The sequence below is a fragment of the Moschus berezovskii genome, chromosome 23 (genome assembly GCF_049115385.1).
Source record: "Moschus berezovskii isolate FMDL1 chromosome 23, NW_MosBer_1.0, whole genome shotgun sequence".
Classification (NCBI taxonomy): Eukaryota; Metazoa; Chordata; class Mammalia; order Artiodactyla; family Moschidae; genus Moschus; species Moschus berezovskii.
Window position 1 is genome coordinate 43,611,700 of NC_142482.1, and position 16,842 is coordinate 43,628,541.

At 38.2% G+C, this 16,842-nt stretch overlaps 1 protein-coding gene across 5 annotated transcripts in view; it reads right to left on the reverse strand.

The window, feature by feature from the left end:
• The window catches only part of CARMIL1 (capping protein regulator and myosin 1 linker 1), a 313,940-nt gene that overhangs the window by 90,579 nt on the left and 206,519 nt on the right, over window positions 1-16,842 (reverse strand). For all 5 annotated transcript variants that reach the window (XM_088831520.1, XM_055407125.2, XM_055407124.2 and 2 more), the window contains 5 exons: window positions 15,580-15,684; window positions 10,076-10,145; window positions 3,860-3,941; window positions 2,894-2,993; window positions 2,737-2,791 (listed from right to left, as the gene is read on the reverse strand). In XM_088831520.1, coding sequence (XP_088687646.1) covers window positions 2,737-2,791; window positions 2,894-2,993; window positions 3,860-3,941; window positions 10,076-10,145; window positions 15,580-15,684 — 412 coding nt within the window. The remainder of the gene's footprint in view (window positions 1-2,736; window positions 2,792-2,893; window positions 2,994-3,859; window positions 3,942-10,075; window positions 10,146-15,579; window positions 15,685-16,842) is intronic.

Below are 16,842 nucleotides of genomic sequence, written 5' to 3' on the forward strand. Positions count from 1 at the left end.
ATTGTCCTTACTATCAAAATCTGACCGTGTTTTCTAAATGTAATATATCTATATTAAAATAAAAAGGTATTAGTTAGAAGCAATTTTTTTTCGAGTTAAATGACATAGTAAGTGCTAAGGCAATTAAAATCTCAGCCCCAAAGCCTGAATAATCTTAGACTCAGGTAGGCTTAGGGAGGTGGCTTCAATTTTCTTAAGATTCTACATTCAAGTAGATGGAAGAAACTTAACAAAAAATTCTTCAGACTCAGGAAACTTCATGTTTTAAATGAAAACGTAAGCAATGGTGTTTTAATAAAAAGCTGTAATCCCATGATTTCAATGAGCTCTATTCAACTCCTGCAGAAATGATATATTACAGCTTCTTCCTAATACTGGAAAGCTGCCAAGTCTCCAAGCTGGCGAGCACCACTTCCAGTACTATATTCAAACTCTAAAACACCCCAGTTAACACTTAAAAATAATAGGCAGAGTCATTAATGTGAATAGAACAGCCAGAATTGCATGCATATTTATAAGGTCATCCCTTCTTGATTTACTGTACTTCCAGGTAACATGATTACTTGAAATCTTACTGTTCCTGTTCAGAGCTGAACATGCTTAATCTGACAATCTGTCTCCTTGCGCCAGGCACTCCCAGGACAAACAAATGCAGTTCTATTGGTCATAGCATGGATTTGTATGTAATATTTCAAAACAAAAGCCTCTGTCATCTCGGCCCCTCAATGTTACTGTCCCTTGACTGTGGTGGCTGCAGCCTGACAACCACTGTCTAGAGTTGAAGGCGACACGGGAATCTGTATGTCTGGATTTTCCAAGTGAACGTAATGTGCAATACTGGGCGAATAAAGTATTCCATGGGCAGTTTAAGAACAAACTCTACAGACACAAGGTTACAAAGTGAAAAGCAAAGAGTTTCCTTTTTATACCTAAAGACCTTGAAAAAAAATCAGCCCAGTGTTGCCAGTTATGGATGGAATTTTTATAGTCACAAGATTTAACTCCTAATCATTTCAAATTGTTTTGAACATTACTGATTCTGAAGTAGGAGGAAAAAAAAAAAAAAGAAGGTAATTGCTTTTTGAAAAAAACACCTACTTTCCTATGACATGAACATAAAAGGCTTTTCACTGCATGTTATTAGCAGCACATTTCTCAAATTTATAACTTGACAGAATTCACATTTATATATCAAACTTTACCATCTGCAAATATGTTTTTAGGTGTGCTTTAAATATCAAGATTATATTTGAGTAAGAGACTTTGAAAATTACAGGAACAGAATTTAAAGACTCTTGCGTAATAAGCAAAACATGAAATTAACATAAATTTTCCTAAAATATGTGCTAAGAAACAAATATTTGGGAATGATTATTAAACACGTTTCTGTAGATTCTGCAATACTGGCTTCTCCAATCTTTTAAAACTGGGCCAACTTTGGGAAATCAAAATCTCAAATACAGCAAGGTGGTGGAAAGTCAAATATGTAAAACAAACTGCATAAATTCTGAAAAGGATAAATTACATTCTAATTATGCTTCTAACTTTAATAACCCAGTATAACAGTAACAAAATATAGGGCTTATTGGCAAATGAGGACAAAGAGCAGTGCTTGAATTCATTAAATATTAATGAGCTTCATTTCTAGCCCACAGGTTGGAAATTATATCCACACAGTGAAGAGGCAGGACAGCAGAGTTTTATCCTGCCCTCCAGATCAGAGCCCCACAAAGAGATGCGGGAAAAGGCAAGCAAGGAAAAGTACCAGCCTCCATCTCTCCTGACCCCATGGCTTTCTCTGAAAATTTGGCTTACAGTTTTAGCAGAATTTGCTATTACCTTATACAAATTCAAAAGGGAAAATCATACTTTTTAAAAAAAGTGACACATCTCACATGATTAACATAGGAAATTACTCCTAAGACCTACAAAAGCAACTATCACCCAACACAAATAACATGAATCTTCATTATACAAATTGATTTGGGTTTGAGGAACCATATAAGCTCTTTGGTGGCTGAGGACTAAAACAGGAAATGGACAAAATGTTAAAGAGCATCAGTAAAATACAAAGTGTGATATACTAGGTTTCAGTGAAAGGAATTAATGGTAGAGTGCTTCTCACTTGGTCCAGAAAATATCTTTTCTTACGCATGTCTAAGAGTAGCAAAATAGGATACTATTTGAAATTAAATTTCTTTACCTTGAACTGAGTCTTAGCCAGGAACAATTAAAGGGGATAAAAATATAAGGATTATTAGAGCTCTAGACACAATTTCAGATGTGGAACTTTCTTAGTCTGTTATAATTCTGCATAATTACTGGATGGAATTCAAATTAGCAATATGATGTTTCTCAGCATGAGATTAGGTCATAAAGTCAACTAGACAGTAAACATTCATACCTGCAGATTAGTGTATTAGCTGAAGCTAGGAAGTAATACAGCTTACTGAAAGATGAGCTTAGGAGTAAATGTTTATTTCTTTTCACCTATTAGTTTCAATCTTCCTCTAATTAGTGATTAGTTGAATAAAGTGAAAAGTAAGTAAATTTAAGTATACTCTATAACTGTGCTAAAACATGAATATTTACTGCATTTAAAAATAAAAATAATAGAAAATGTATGCAGAGATAAAATTATCTGGAAGCATATCAGCACTAACCCACTGGATAAAGTTAGTAAGAACAGCAACAGAAAGAAAGATTTTAGGCAGAAGTGTTGAAAATAATACTCACTGATTCTTCATCTTGAATCATCTGTACTAAGTTGTCCAACACAGGTGTCAGATTTCTAAAGAGATTTTAAAGATGTGGACAGTGGAATCAAATCAAAAGCTTTCAGGAGGCTGGTTATTTTCATCATTGTCATATAAAAAATGCAAAAAACTCTTACTTGGATTTCATATTATTAAAATTTTTGCCTAACGCCAGGTGTTGTATTGATCTGTTTTTACTGAGCCACACTATTAAGGTAGATAGGTCAGATTCTAAACCTGGAAAGAATCAGAGTAAATGGAAAATCAACACACATGTGGATAAATAAATTCTCAGAGGGAACACAACTAAACAAAGGTGCAAGACAGTTGGATGACTTTCTGTACTGTCCTGAAATCCCTGGGATTCTAATCTCCTCCCCCCCAGCCCCCCACCAAAGGAAATTTTTGCCCTCTTTTTATGTCCTATTATTTCACAGGGATAAATTCTTTCTCCACAAAGACGTGTCTAAATCTCTTATGCAACCAGGGGCTAAATAAAGTCAGTAAGGAATGGTGATACATTACAGTAGAAAGTTTCATCTCTCCCCACCCCTTTGTGAGAGAGGATTCTCACATACTGTTCACTGGAGGTGATTGCAGATAAAGCTGTCTATGCAAATCCATACAGCATGCTTGTCTATGCAGGTTCATACTCTCATGCTACTATAACCAGTAGAAATAAGGCTAATGAAACAGGCTTCTGTATATATAAATAAGGCCTCAATTTTATTACCACCAAGTCCAACACAAAAGGTTGGACTCAGGTTGTTATCAAGATATTGCTGATCTTTTTTTTTTTTTTAAACTAAATTGTTTTACTGCATGGACTTTTCACTTTTCGGCCAGGAAACAAACTTAAGACTTTGACATGAAATTATTCCATAAATAAACTCTCTTAAGACATAAATGGCTATAGTTATCATGAAAAAAAGAAAAAGAAAGTACCTATAAAAATCATGGAAAAAGAAAAAATAGTCCTCTAATCAAGGAATGAAATGTAAGTTTTATTAAGGTGTCATCTAGATTGGATTAGACTATTTTCCCTTTACTAACTTCCCTCAAATAATATTTCTATGTGTTTTCTTCTCTAATTTCTGACTTACCATTATCGGAGATGTCTAGGCTGCTGATGTTGTGGATTTCAGCAATGCAGCCTTCTAGTACCTGCGCACCTCCAGATCTCAGCTAGAGAAACACAAACCAAACAAGGGAGAGTGGTCACCTACTGGAGGAGTGAAACCAAAAAATTAAAAATAGGAGAGATAGCCTTGAACGTAGCACCAAAGGAAAAGAGGAAACTTATCAACTTAAAAAAAGAAATCATCAAAGTAAAGAGCCAACCGCTAGTCATTATGTCCCATTCCACATAAGTCTGAAAGTCATTAAAAAAGAAAGAAGATGGAGATCACCCTGCTTCACCGCAGGCAAAACAGTTTCCGTCAACCCACAAGAATTTTCTTCATTTCTGACTTTTGGAAATCTAACGAATACCTTTATACATGAGAAACCACTACTATCAGTTATATCTGATTATTACAGATTTCAGGTTTAACTCTCCATCATGTAGCAACAAAACAATTGAAGGAGACAATAAAAACCTAAAAAGTCATTTTCATCTTTTTCCCAAAAGCATATTTTACCAAGGTCAGAGTATCTTTTTGTTTCCCATTCAGCAACTATCTGAGTTCTTCAGTTCAGTTCAGTCGCTCAGTCGTGTCCAACTCTTTGCGACCCCATACGTGTTAAAACATTGTGCAGGGTGCAGTTTTCCAAGCTGTGGCCCTCTGTTCAGGAAACTTATGATCTAATAAGAGAAACTATCATTTATTGGGAACCTACAATGGGCCAAAGGACATGGTAGTTTCTCTATTCACTTAAGAAAATGAAATTTTAAGATTCTATACCAAATTGATAACACTTTTTCTACTTGTTCACATTTTGATGGAAAAATTTAAAGGATCCTTATTTCACTATTTTAATGCAATATGTCTGTGGAACTCTGGACTAAAACCTGCCAATTTCCCTGGCTGCTTATATGTTAAGCAGAATTTTGCAGATCTTTGGGATCATTTTACTCAGTTTTTTTAGCAGGGGTGTTTACATGCAGTCTTTTCCATTTTTTCAGGTGACAGCAGATCACTGTGAGATGCCTGATGTGAACTCTGAAGGGGAGTGTCACACAGAGGCTGACCTCCCTGGAGGCTGGTCTACACCCTCCAAGGAAACCAAGACCAACCAACTCCACAGCTGAAGGGCTGTGAACCCAGTGGGTAGAACTATGGCTATTTTTATTATATTTTTTGCGAAAGTATTGGCTTATGATAGAGTGGAAATTAAAAAACAACAACAACCAGGTTCTTCACAAATAGATTTAAGAAACACTGCTTCAAGTCACAGTGAACATTATATGTAGACCATATCAATATTAAAGCAAGAAACAATTTAGGCAAACACTTCAAAGGAACATAATTTGCTTTTCAGAACATGAAAAAATATGCTTTTGAAAAGATAAACATAAGTCTTTACAATTTCATTATTTGCTGTTAATGATTTCTCTGTTGAAAATTTAAACTCCTACAAGAAAATCTATACTTACTATAATATATAGAAAAAATATTCATTTGTGAAAACAGAAAATAGGATGAGGATGAGATTTCAGTGCTCAACTCTGTTTATTTTACAAATACTCCTGACTGATATTTGTAGCATAAACCCATAATACTAACATTTTTCGGTACTAAAATGTTAATATATCCTAATTCATTGATTCGTAAAGTACTTACACAGTGGCCAAGCTAAGGAAAGCCCAAGGAGAAAAAACAAAAAAATGTTATCAGCAGTAAGCAGAATAAGAACAGAGAAGCAGAAGTCTCTATCAACACACAACATAAAAAAGCAGGGTGAGAAAAAAATACTGCAACTAAAATATACTCCCAAAACAAAAATTCAAAACTTAAATAAGAAAATAACTGATCTTCAGTTGCCAAGAACATTCGATTGAATTCACAGGTTATTAGATGCCTAAAATTCCCCCAAAGCTTAAAGCTTTCCCAAAACAGTAAAAGCTTTTCCATTACTGTAAATGAAAATCCTTTTAAATGAATTTGCATAATTAGAGGCTGTGTCTGCATGTATGCGTGTAAAACTGGTTTTTAAATTACCCTCATTTGGATCCCACACACCAGCACTATTTAAAAGAATGCAAGATCAAAGAGGAGTAAACATAACTGAATCACTCGATACTTTTTAAAACATTAAAAATAAAATCACATTTCTTTCAAGAGAGAAGTGTGGTCTCAAGGAAGGAGGAATATTTCAGCTGTTACTCATAGTTCTAAGTGAATAGTTCTAACACAAAAACATTCATGAACTTTTAATAATTCATATTCCTTCCTCAAGAACATTTGCCATTTAAAAAGAGGTGGCAAATATTACAGATTTAAATGCAAAATACCGCCCCCCTGTTTGTCACTTTTCTTCTACAGAGGTTTTATTTTTAATGAAAAAATAGCTTCAATCCTGGGAAATTTCCTCACATAAAACTGTGAATACTGCAGGATTTTCAAGGACTGAATGTGGTTTTACATGATCAGTTCAATATATCCTTGCTGGCAGGGTGCGATGCCAAAGGGTAATTTAGAACCTAAGAGTGATATATAAATTACCGTTTCAGAGATATAACCTAAGAGAGATATATAGGGGCTTCCCTGGTAGTTCAATGGGTAAAGAATCCACCTGCAGTGCAGGAGACCTGGGTTCAATCCCAGGGTTGGGAAGAAGGGAACAGCTACCCACTCCAGTATTCTGGCCTGGAGAATTCCATGGACTATATATAGTCCTTGGGGTCGTAGAATCAGATATGATGGAGCGACTTTCACTTTCAAGAGAGATATATACAATTAACCCTTGAACAACTTGGGGGATGAGGGGACTTAAGGGAACGAACCCTCCACACAATCAAAAAATCAAGTACAAACTTTCCAGATGACCCTCAGTCTCCAAGGTTCCTTCCCCACGTGCAGATTCAACCAACCATTGTGTAGCACTCTAATAGGTATTCAGCAGGAAAAAGTCATGTATAAGTGGGCCCAGGCAGTTCAAACCCGTGTGGTTTAAATGTCAACTATAATTCTGTGTTTCATTAACTACTGTAAGAGGCAATATAACATGTGACTTGACAAACATGGTCACGAGTACTGTGATTCAGACTGAAAGACAGTGGAAGAACAGGACACTAAGGCAATATGAACGGGGCCTCATGTCAGCAGTATCATTTTGAAGGAGGAAACAGAACAGGCTCCATCTTGAAAGCAGGACTCCATCTTGGGCCGGACTGTGGACTTTGAGCTATATGCCCAGTACCTATAGAAATGACATAACAACTGGAAAACCAGACCCCCTGGATGGAAGAGCCCAAGGGCTCATACCTAGTCTCTCCGTAGCCTAAAAGAATACCTTAATTATCTGTGTAACCGAATAGAATCATAAATTCTATGATGCTGATTGAGGTATGACCACAGGCCTATTGATAATTGTCCACTGTTAACTACCTAGGCTTAAGGCATATGAATCACGGGTTAACTTTGATTGTATCTTTCTTTTCCTTTGTTCAAACTAGTTTCAGGGAATTTGGGAAGGAGGGTTTGGGCATGTACACTTAGAGTATATAAGGTTTTCACAAAAACTGGTTGGAGTCCTTGGCTAAGAGGAGACTCTGCCTTGGGCCTGCGGAAGTAATAAACTGCACTCCACTATCTGCATTGTCCTCCTGAGTGAGTTTGCTTCCTGGAACACGTGGCTACAACAATTTTATCACATAATTCATAAATGAATGGCCAAAATGAAGGTAGAATTATCATCAAAATAATAGCCAATTCTACCATCAGTATCTGATTATTGTCTTAATAAGAGGAAAAAAGGTTACTAGCCATTTGGTGGATCCATATGAAACTGCCAAGAGTTTGCCATTTCTGACTTACAAAAATGTCAGTTTTATATGGCTCAGCAAATACAACTGTCTTTGAAAGATATTTCCAATAGGATCACAAAGGAGTTTAAACAACAAGCTGTGTAACGATCTAACAGTGTTCTTCGTTCATATGGTACCTATCAACTTATTTGAGAAGAAAATGCCTAATCACATAATATTCTAATAATTACTAGTATTAACAATAATCAGGAAAAGATACTTTCATTAGGACTCTGCCATTAGTGAGTTGGATTATTTCAGCCTCTTTAGACCTCAGTTTCCTCATCTATAAGCACGGGAATCAGATGACCACTTATGTCCTTTCTAGTTTTAATCACAGAATTAAATGAATGATGTATTGGTAGCAATCATGAACTTTAATCAGGATAGTAAAGCATATGGGTCATTGCCAATTCAGTATTTTAACCTAACAGAGCAAGCAACATTATACAAGTTGTTTTCTATTTGATAGAATAACCCTTTCCATCCCCATTATTCTCATTCCTTCCTTGATAAAAAATTTTATTATTGGCATGCCTTAATAAAGTGCTGGGAAATAATTAATTCATACTACCAGAGATGGTTTCTGTTTTATGGTCTGTCTTTAAAACAAAAGAGCACACAGACTTACACGTGAAAATTTCACAATACCAAGTTAGGTTTTTGGGATTTTTTCTTCTTTTTCATCCCAACAGAAAAAAGACTAGTAAATCACACACAGCTGGCATTCACCCCAGCTCAGAATTATTTTTTTAAAAATCCTGCACTAACAATTTATATGGCTGATTTCAGACTTGTCAGTTTCTAGAATTTTCAGAGAGGGAAAGCATTAATCTTCAATGTGGAGTTGGCTTGGTGCTCAGCATTTTGTTAGCCGCTAAGGGAAACACAAAACAAAGTAAGATACAAATACTGCCATCCAGAAAGTCACCACCTAGCTGGGAAAGCATACAGGAGCTAGTTTCATAATTGTACAAGGCACTATGTCGTTCAGTGTCTAAATGCATGTCACCATCATTAAGTACTAGACAATTAGGAAAAAATAAGACCCCAAAGTGCTGAAGCAGTCAGGGAAGAAATTTACAGATAGATAAGCAAGCTGAAACTCCAATACTTTGGCAACCTCATGCGACGAGTTGACTCCCTGGAAAAGACTCTGATGCTGGGAGGGATTGGGGGTGGGAGGAGACGGGGACGACAGAGAATGAGATGGCTGGATGGCATCACCGACTCGATGGACATGAGTTTGGGTGATGGACAGGGAGGCCTGGAGTGCTGTGATTCATGGGGTCGCGGAGAATCGGACACGACTGAGCGACTGGACTGAAGCAACAACAGTGAGCAACCTTCATAGGTACCAGACGTTCTAAGCAGCATATTTCAAAGAGGAGCTCTTTAAACCTAACAACCTACTAGAAGAGGCACAAATATTGTCTTCATTTCAGACACAGAAATTGAGAGGTAGTGCTATCAACTAATTCATTCAGGACTGCAGAGCTAGTTATGGCCAAACTAGGATCAAATAGTATGCGTCTGATGCAGGTACAGAGGAGGCTGGACCTGAACGAGATCCTCAGAGAGAGGGGAGCCTTCGGGAAGAAGAGGGACATGGCAGGAATGTACCGGGAAGAGAGAAGAAGAGTGGGCATAAAAACCCAAGAAGAGGAATGAAGAGCCTTCCATCTCCAGCCCTGAGAAAAGACACCAAGTTCAACATGGTAGGTAAAGCGTGGCTCTGAAGAGGCTGGATAGTTTGTCCTGAGGTATTTTCTTGCTAATTTCCATACAAACTACAAGTTTCAAGACAGTGAAAAAGTTCAGCACACTCTAAAAATGTAAGAAGCTTTTAGCCTCAATTCTCCTCTGTGTGTAGTTGGATAGAAAAAGTGTTTGGAGTTGTTATAATTTTGATAAGCACCTTAATTTTCTTGTTTTAAAATCAAGATATTAAAAAGCAAAATTAATGACAAAAGGCCTTCCCCAAGTCCAAATTAGGCTATACCCATCTGGCCTCTGTGAGGAATGCTTCACGGTATACTTCTCTTGATGGTTAAGCTAGTTTAATGCTTGTTGACTCAAAGCTTCATCACAAAATACTTAAACAACTGGCAAGAAGAAGGGGAGGGGGGAAAAGGTCATTAAAAGCACATTTGAGTGCTTTCTGAATAGTGTTCCATAACTATTTGTAGATAAAACTCACAAAACACAGAACATCAGAAACTTCTATAAAGTGTATTTTCCTGTTTCATGTATACCCTCTGGAGTCACAAAATTACACTTTTCCAAGAAAAAGGCAAAGCAATTTACAGACTATTATCTATTCCAGTACATAGTCTAAAGGTACTCTTACCTCACAGTTGCTGAGATCAAGAGAAACTCCCTTCAAGTTATGATTAGAAGCCAGGCCCAATAACAGCGCTCTGGAAGGAGGAAACACACACATTAGATAAAAATTCCACACATTGCCCTAAAAATTTGTAAGCACACTGAACAAAACCCAGAGAAAGAAGGACTTTTCTGAATCATAATGGGTCAAGCGCCAAGCACCATCTCACTTTTCAAAATGCCAACTGCATGCCCACCGACAGCCCTGATAAAAATGACACAGTCACATTCTTCCGTCTGACATGGAGCAGGTTCCTTATAAATGCAAAACCTGACAGGATTGCTATTCATTCCTATGCAAATAAGCCAACAGTGCTTCTAATTGCACGCTGAAATTAAATTGTGTTCATCACAGATAAATTCCCCCCTGCATCTGCTTGAGAACACAGCTTTAATTATGTTTAGAATATTTGTAGGCAATTGTTATTAGAATAGCAAAGTGAAGCTCGGTTTCCCTAAGTGTTATGTTAATAGGGAAGGCAGGCTCTACAGTATTCCGGGATGTGAAATCATACCGATGAGTTGGTGAAAGGGCATACAGAGGTGGGATGGGTAAGAGTGTAAAGGCATGGGAGATAAGGTACAAGCCTTGAGTTTGAGAACAGGATGCTGTCTGTCTATTCTACTACAAACCCCATTGCCACTCTGCAAAGAAGTTTCTTATTTGCTGATGGAGGAGATTGGCCATAACCTGTGAATCTCATAAGTAAGACTATGAATTGACTCCACTTTCACAAGTCAGTTCAATAAAATCCAACACCACTGAATAGGCTTGACAGAAAAATTTCACATGTGCACCCACTTCCATTACTTAAAACAAAAGCAGGAGAAACCCTCAACTAGGTCCATGGGGAGCATAAAGATGAGTATGAGAGGGGTCCCACTCTCAAGCAAAGGAAACAAATGTGTGTGTGAATGACCATAATGCAAGGCGGACAGTTGTAAATGCTAGAGAGCATTTGCCACCTGGGGGTGACTAGAGAGCAGAACCAAGGCAACTGCCACCTGAGGGCAATGCCTACCCCTTATCAGTGTTTCAGTGACTCGAAAACACCCCAGGGGAGGAGGAGGTGAGAAGGTAGGAGATTATTTCATGTGAGAGTATCTGCGATTTTCCCCCTTTAGTGATTCTCTGGCCTCATCCTCTGAGAGAGAAAATTCCCCGAGGTGGACAGAGCACAAGAACTTGGCTGTTTCCAGCTATGAAAACAACCCCTGTGGCTAAGAAGGCTGAAGGGGGTGTGTGTCTCTTTATTCCTTTCATCCAGTCCCCTGTCCCTTCTTCTCAAACACTGTCCGATGAAAAAGGGCTGGGCATGTCTCATCTGTGGGCATGCCTCTCTGTTCAATCACTTCTTCAAGTGTTTCTCTTTTCCTCAGAAGGAAGTCCCATTCTTAGGGGCGGTATCGAGACACTGAAACCAAAAGGCCAGTCCTCAGGTCTCGACCCCATCACTAAGGTGGCCTGAAGGACATCACTCTTCCTTCCTGAGTCTCAGGTTCCCATCAGCAAACGGGAGAGTGAGGACAGCACCAGAGTCCCTACATTTCTAAGCTTCTAGGACTTAGCCACATATTTTAACACTGTATTATTACAATGTTGAGATGGAGGGAAAATTCTCCCTATTTCTGACATGTAAGGTAAGGCCAAGAAAATAAATGGTGTCCTTTAACATACTCAACTATGGAAGGCCACTGATTAAGAGGTAACGACTCAGCAGACAAGTGAAGATAAATAACCCAGAGAAACTGGCCCTCGTAAAATGAAGCAAAAGAGAACAACCACAGCAAAGCATAGCAGGCACTGGGGAAAACTTTATCACAAGGCGTGTTGTTTCTTTTAACCCAGTGTAAATGGCCTTTGTGGTTTGATCCTCTTGATCTTCAGTTATCAGTGCAAACCTGGTTAAGAGAAGAATTTGTATTTCATCTCCACAGCTCTGGATATGTGATACTTGTTATAATTTCAGAGTAGCACATCCCTCCATTTTAATGGCTCTATTAAGAATACTTGGCCAGGGCTACCGGGTTGACAGAAGGGGGACCACGTGGCAGGGAGGGAGGGTGGTACAGGGAAGAAGGGACAGGGGAGAGGGTGAGAAAGAACAAGTATAAGCAGTAAATGGGGCTGCATGCCTCCCTAAGTGATGCTGGAGCAGGGAGCAGGCCTGGGACACACAAAAACCACTCTATTCCGGAGATTTTAGGAAACACTAAAGGAACAGCGTCATCCTCCTCTTTAAAACCCCTTAAAATACTTTAATGTGGATGGAAAACAACCTCCAAGGAAAAACACAACTGTGAAAAAAAGCAATTACTCTCTTTGTATCGCTTTTGACAGATCTCAAAAGACCTGTCAAAGTGGGGAAGATCTGTTAAGTGGGGAAGTTCTACAAAATATGGATATGTCCAAACTTAAAGTGTCACTCTCAAGAGAAGGGGCCTTACTTTACCTTTCTTATGGCTAATAATTCCCCATCCTGTAAGAAATGAGGGTCTCCCCCCACCACCCCCCTACACCCACCCAGTACACAGGGATGCAATGCAGTTTAGGAACAGGCCTGAGCCAGTGGCTGCCCAAAGAGAGTAACTGCGTTTTTTTCACAGTTGTGTTCTTCCTTGGAGAAGTGGACTCTGCAGTGTTCCTCCCCAGAGCCCCCTCGATCATCGGTCGTCTATGGGAGCTGCCTCAGCTGCAAAAAAGTGTCTCGCTCAAGGTCACATATCTTCAAAGAGAAGCCTGTATCCAAGGACTGATCAACACAGGGGTTTAAAGGCCTAGCCCCCTCACCCAGCTCAGGGTCATTCCAACAACAAAGCTCCCATCAGGCTGGCTGAGGGCTTCTCTGTGACAGCCCCAGTTCAACCTCCCCTCTGTCCCATCCCACCTCCCCTTGCTGCCTGCCCCGCACCTCACAGGTGGGATTCCAAAATCATTTCCTAATAAAATCCTACAGGTGAATTTTCATCTCTAACTCTGCTTCCCAAAAACCCAACCTGTGACGGTGAGTTTGACAAAGGACTTGGCTTCTCTGAGCTTCAATTTCCTCAGCTGTAAAATAGGGATAATGACACCTTCCCATGGCTGCTGTCAACACGGCAGCTGACAGTTTGTGGAGATGCACCCGGTTCTGCGTCCAGCTTAGGGCAGTGTTTTGCAAGTTCCCTTCCACCCTCATCCTCTCACAGGTAAACCCAAGCACTTCTTTTCAAATCATAGTTTCAAATTAAACGCACATATGAAATTTTGTTTATAGAATCTTCAGCCATCAGCCTTTTCCTCATGTTAAAAAATTTTACAGGGTAGAGACCACAGGCATACCTCATCATAATGTACTTCACAGCTACTGCATTTTTCCCCCCCAAATTGGAGGTTTGTGGCAATCCCGTGTCAAGCGAATCTACATTTTTTTAAACAGCACTTGCTTGCTTCTCGCCTCTGTGTCCCATCTCGCAATATTTCAATCCTTCCACCAGTTAAAAAATTACAACTCACTGATGGCTCAGATAATAGCTAGCCATTTTTAGCAATAAAGTGTTTCTTATTTATGATATGGACATTTTTTGGACATAATGCTACTGCACACTAAATAAACCACAGTATAGTATGAACATAACTTTTATATGCACCAGGAAACTCAAAAATTCATGTGACTCACTTTACTGTGATATTCACCTTATTGCAGGAATCTGGAACCAATCCTGCAGTATCTCTGAGGTCTACCTGTACTGATTTATTAAACATTCACATAAATAATAAGAGGTCACAAGATTTAACACTGACAAAATAACTTTTAAATATAAATGTTTAAAGCCTGTATCTATAATAAAGTACAATTAAATACATGTTCTTGTGGTGAGGATTATTCTATAAAATCAATTGCCCTGATCAATGAAGAACTACTCTATATTCTATAGGACCAAAAACATTGAAAGAATTAGTACACCATGCACCTATCACTAAAACCACTTTGAATGTGTTAACTTCATGCTGATATGATATGATAATATCAAATCTGGTTTTGCTTTCTACTCAGTGCCCCCCGGTACATAATCCATTGTAAATGCTCGATAAATATCAATCAAATGAGTAAGTGTGTTTAAGTTATAAGGGATTCCCCTTCAGAATATTGATCCTCATAGCTTTATTCATATCCACACAAACAGCCTAATCATGGTTTTTTACTATTTGCAGCTGTTATATTTAGAGATCTCTAATATACAGATTCCATTTCTTCTGTTTTCTTTTTTTTTTTTTTTTAAGGCCAGGGAGAAGGGTAGTGGGAAAGGATAGTTAGAAGGAGTTTGGGATGGACATGTACACACTGCTATATTTAAAATGGATAACCAGCAAGGATCTATTGTATAGCACATGGAACTCTGCTCAATGTAATGTGGCAGCCTGGATGGGAGGGGAGTTTGCAGGAGAATAGAAAAATGTATATATGTATGGCTGAGTCCCTTTGCTGTCCACCTGAAACTACTACCACAGCATTGTTAATCGGCTATACCCCTAACACAAAACAAAAAGTTTAAAAAAACTTTTTAAATTTTTCAAAAGGCCTGCTATAAAATCAGAATTTCTTTTTTAGCACTTAGCTATAGACCAACTCTTTCTCAAGGCCTCTGTTGCTTTAGTCACACAGCACTTTGCAGAATACTGTAATCAAGAATTTCACAGCTCTCAAAAAGAGAATTTACAAATTAATTTGAAAAAAAATTTTCAGTAAAATGAAGAGCAGACATTGATTTTAACATTTCACACAAAATACAGGGGAAAACTGAATGCTGATTTACATGTTAGGTGGGGAAAGGAGAAATCTGTGTGCACGTTTGAACATAACTGATAATACAGGTATTCATAACTAAAATTGAAAATATGTTCAAAGAGAAATTAGATTCTACAGCCCTTTTCATTATTTCTGTTAATGGTGAACAGAAATTCAGGGATAACAAATTATTCTAAAAAGTTCAATTTCACTGCTACTCCTCCACTGGGGCTGTTCATCCATAACATAAGTTGCCTGCCAAATAAAAATACCCAAACAGATAGACACCCAGGTAACCAGAAAGCAAAACACCTAAAAATTGGTTCTGTTGCACACACAAGTACATATAGTTTATTATTGTTAATAGATATTTAGAATTCACACAAGAGTTTACCTAAAATGGCCTGAACAGAGGTCAGTATAAAGGCAATGGTACCCAGAAGCACAACTTTTATAGATCAGTGACTAATGCCAAGGTCACAAACCAAAGGAAGATTTTTTTCCACTAGAAGATGCAATAATATCAATAGCACACAAGGTACTAGAAAATAATTTGATTTCCTTTGTGACCCAAAGTAAAAGGCATTTTCATCTGCCTTGACTATCTTGGGATTGTATGTCTTTTTTCCCTTCCCTCAAACACATTCATAATAACAAATTGAACTTTAAAAGCTCTGGAGAAAATGAATTAACCACTCACTTTAAGGGCTCAGGAGACAGTTTTGTGCCTGAAAGGTTGATTTGCATCAGAGCCAGAGAACTACTAAAAAACTGCTTGAAAGACGGGGGTACTTCTTTTCCTTTCCTGAAAAACAAATCATGAGAGTCATACACTTAAACTTCCATCTCCACACCCTACTTCCATATTGGCAAAATTATTCATAGGTAATTCAGACACTGTGAAATAAACCATGAATCAGTTGAAATTTAAAAGGAAAAGAAAAAAAAGTCTGAAAGTAAATTCAGTATACTTTTTAAAATAATGTAAGAAAGATTAAGAAATGTCATTAAATTTTAAAACACTTCTATTCTTCATAGCCAAGGAACTCATTGAGTTCTATTTCTAGATTTTTGGCCACCTCATGCGACGAGTTGACTCACTGGAAAAGACTCTGATGCTGGGAAAGGTTGGGGGCGGGAGGAGAAGGGGACGACGGAGAATGAAATGGCTGGATGGCATCACCGACTCTGTGGAAATGAGTTTGAGTGTACTCCGGGAGTTGGTGATGGACAGGGAGGCCTGGCGTGCTGTGATTCATGGGGTCGCGGAGAGTCGGACACGACTGAGCGACTGAACTGAACTGAGGAAACTCCATATGTGAGTGTTTAGGAAATAAGTCAAAGAAGACACATGTTTCTCACTGGATGACATCAGACTGTTAAGGATCACTACCTGTGTTTGGCAATATTTTCAGATGTAGGAGGTCTCAGATGCAACAAGATTGAGACTGGAGGTCAAGTCTGATTGGCAAGAAGCCTGCATGACAAACATCCTACTCGCTTCTTATAGCCATAACACAAATCTAATTATTTCAGGCCAAATATTAGAAAAAAGACAAAACTCCAAAAGGAAATGGTTATAACCTCCAAATATATCCCCTTGCTTGCTATTCCAGTGGGAAGTGGATCAAATCATACAATTCAACAAGAAAAGAGTCAACACCACAATATGAGGGTTTAAGAAAAGTGAAATTCCAGAGTCAAAATTGGAATATCAATGCTTAGCTTGTTTTGTTCCATCCGATAAGAATTGTTGAAAGGATTGACTAAGTAAAGCACTCAGCCTGATGCACTGTCAACACTCATTTAATGATAGCTATTCATATTCTGTGAGGGAATCATACTATCTCAGGCTAGAAGCCATCCTAGAAGTCTAGCTCAACCATGTCTTATTCAACAACATTTTATTTGAGAAAGGTTTTAAAACAGGACAATTTCGGGCTATTTGAGAAGAAAATAGCTA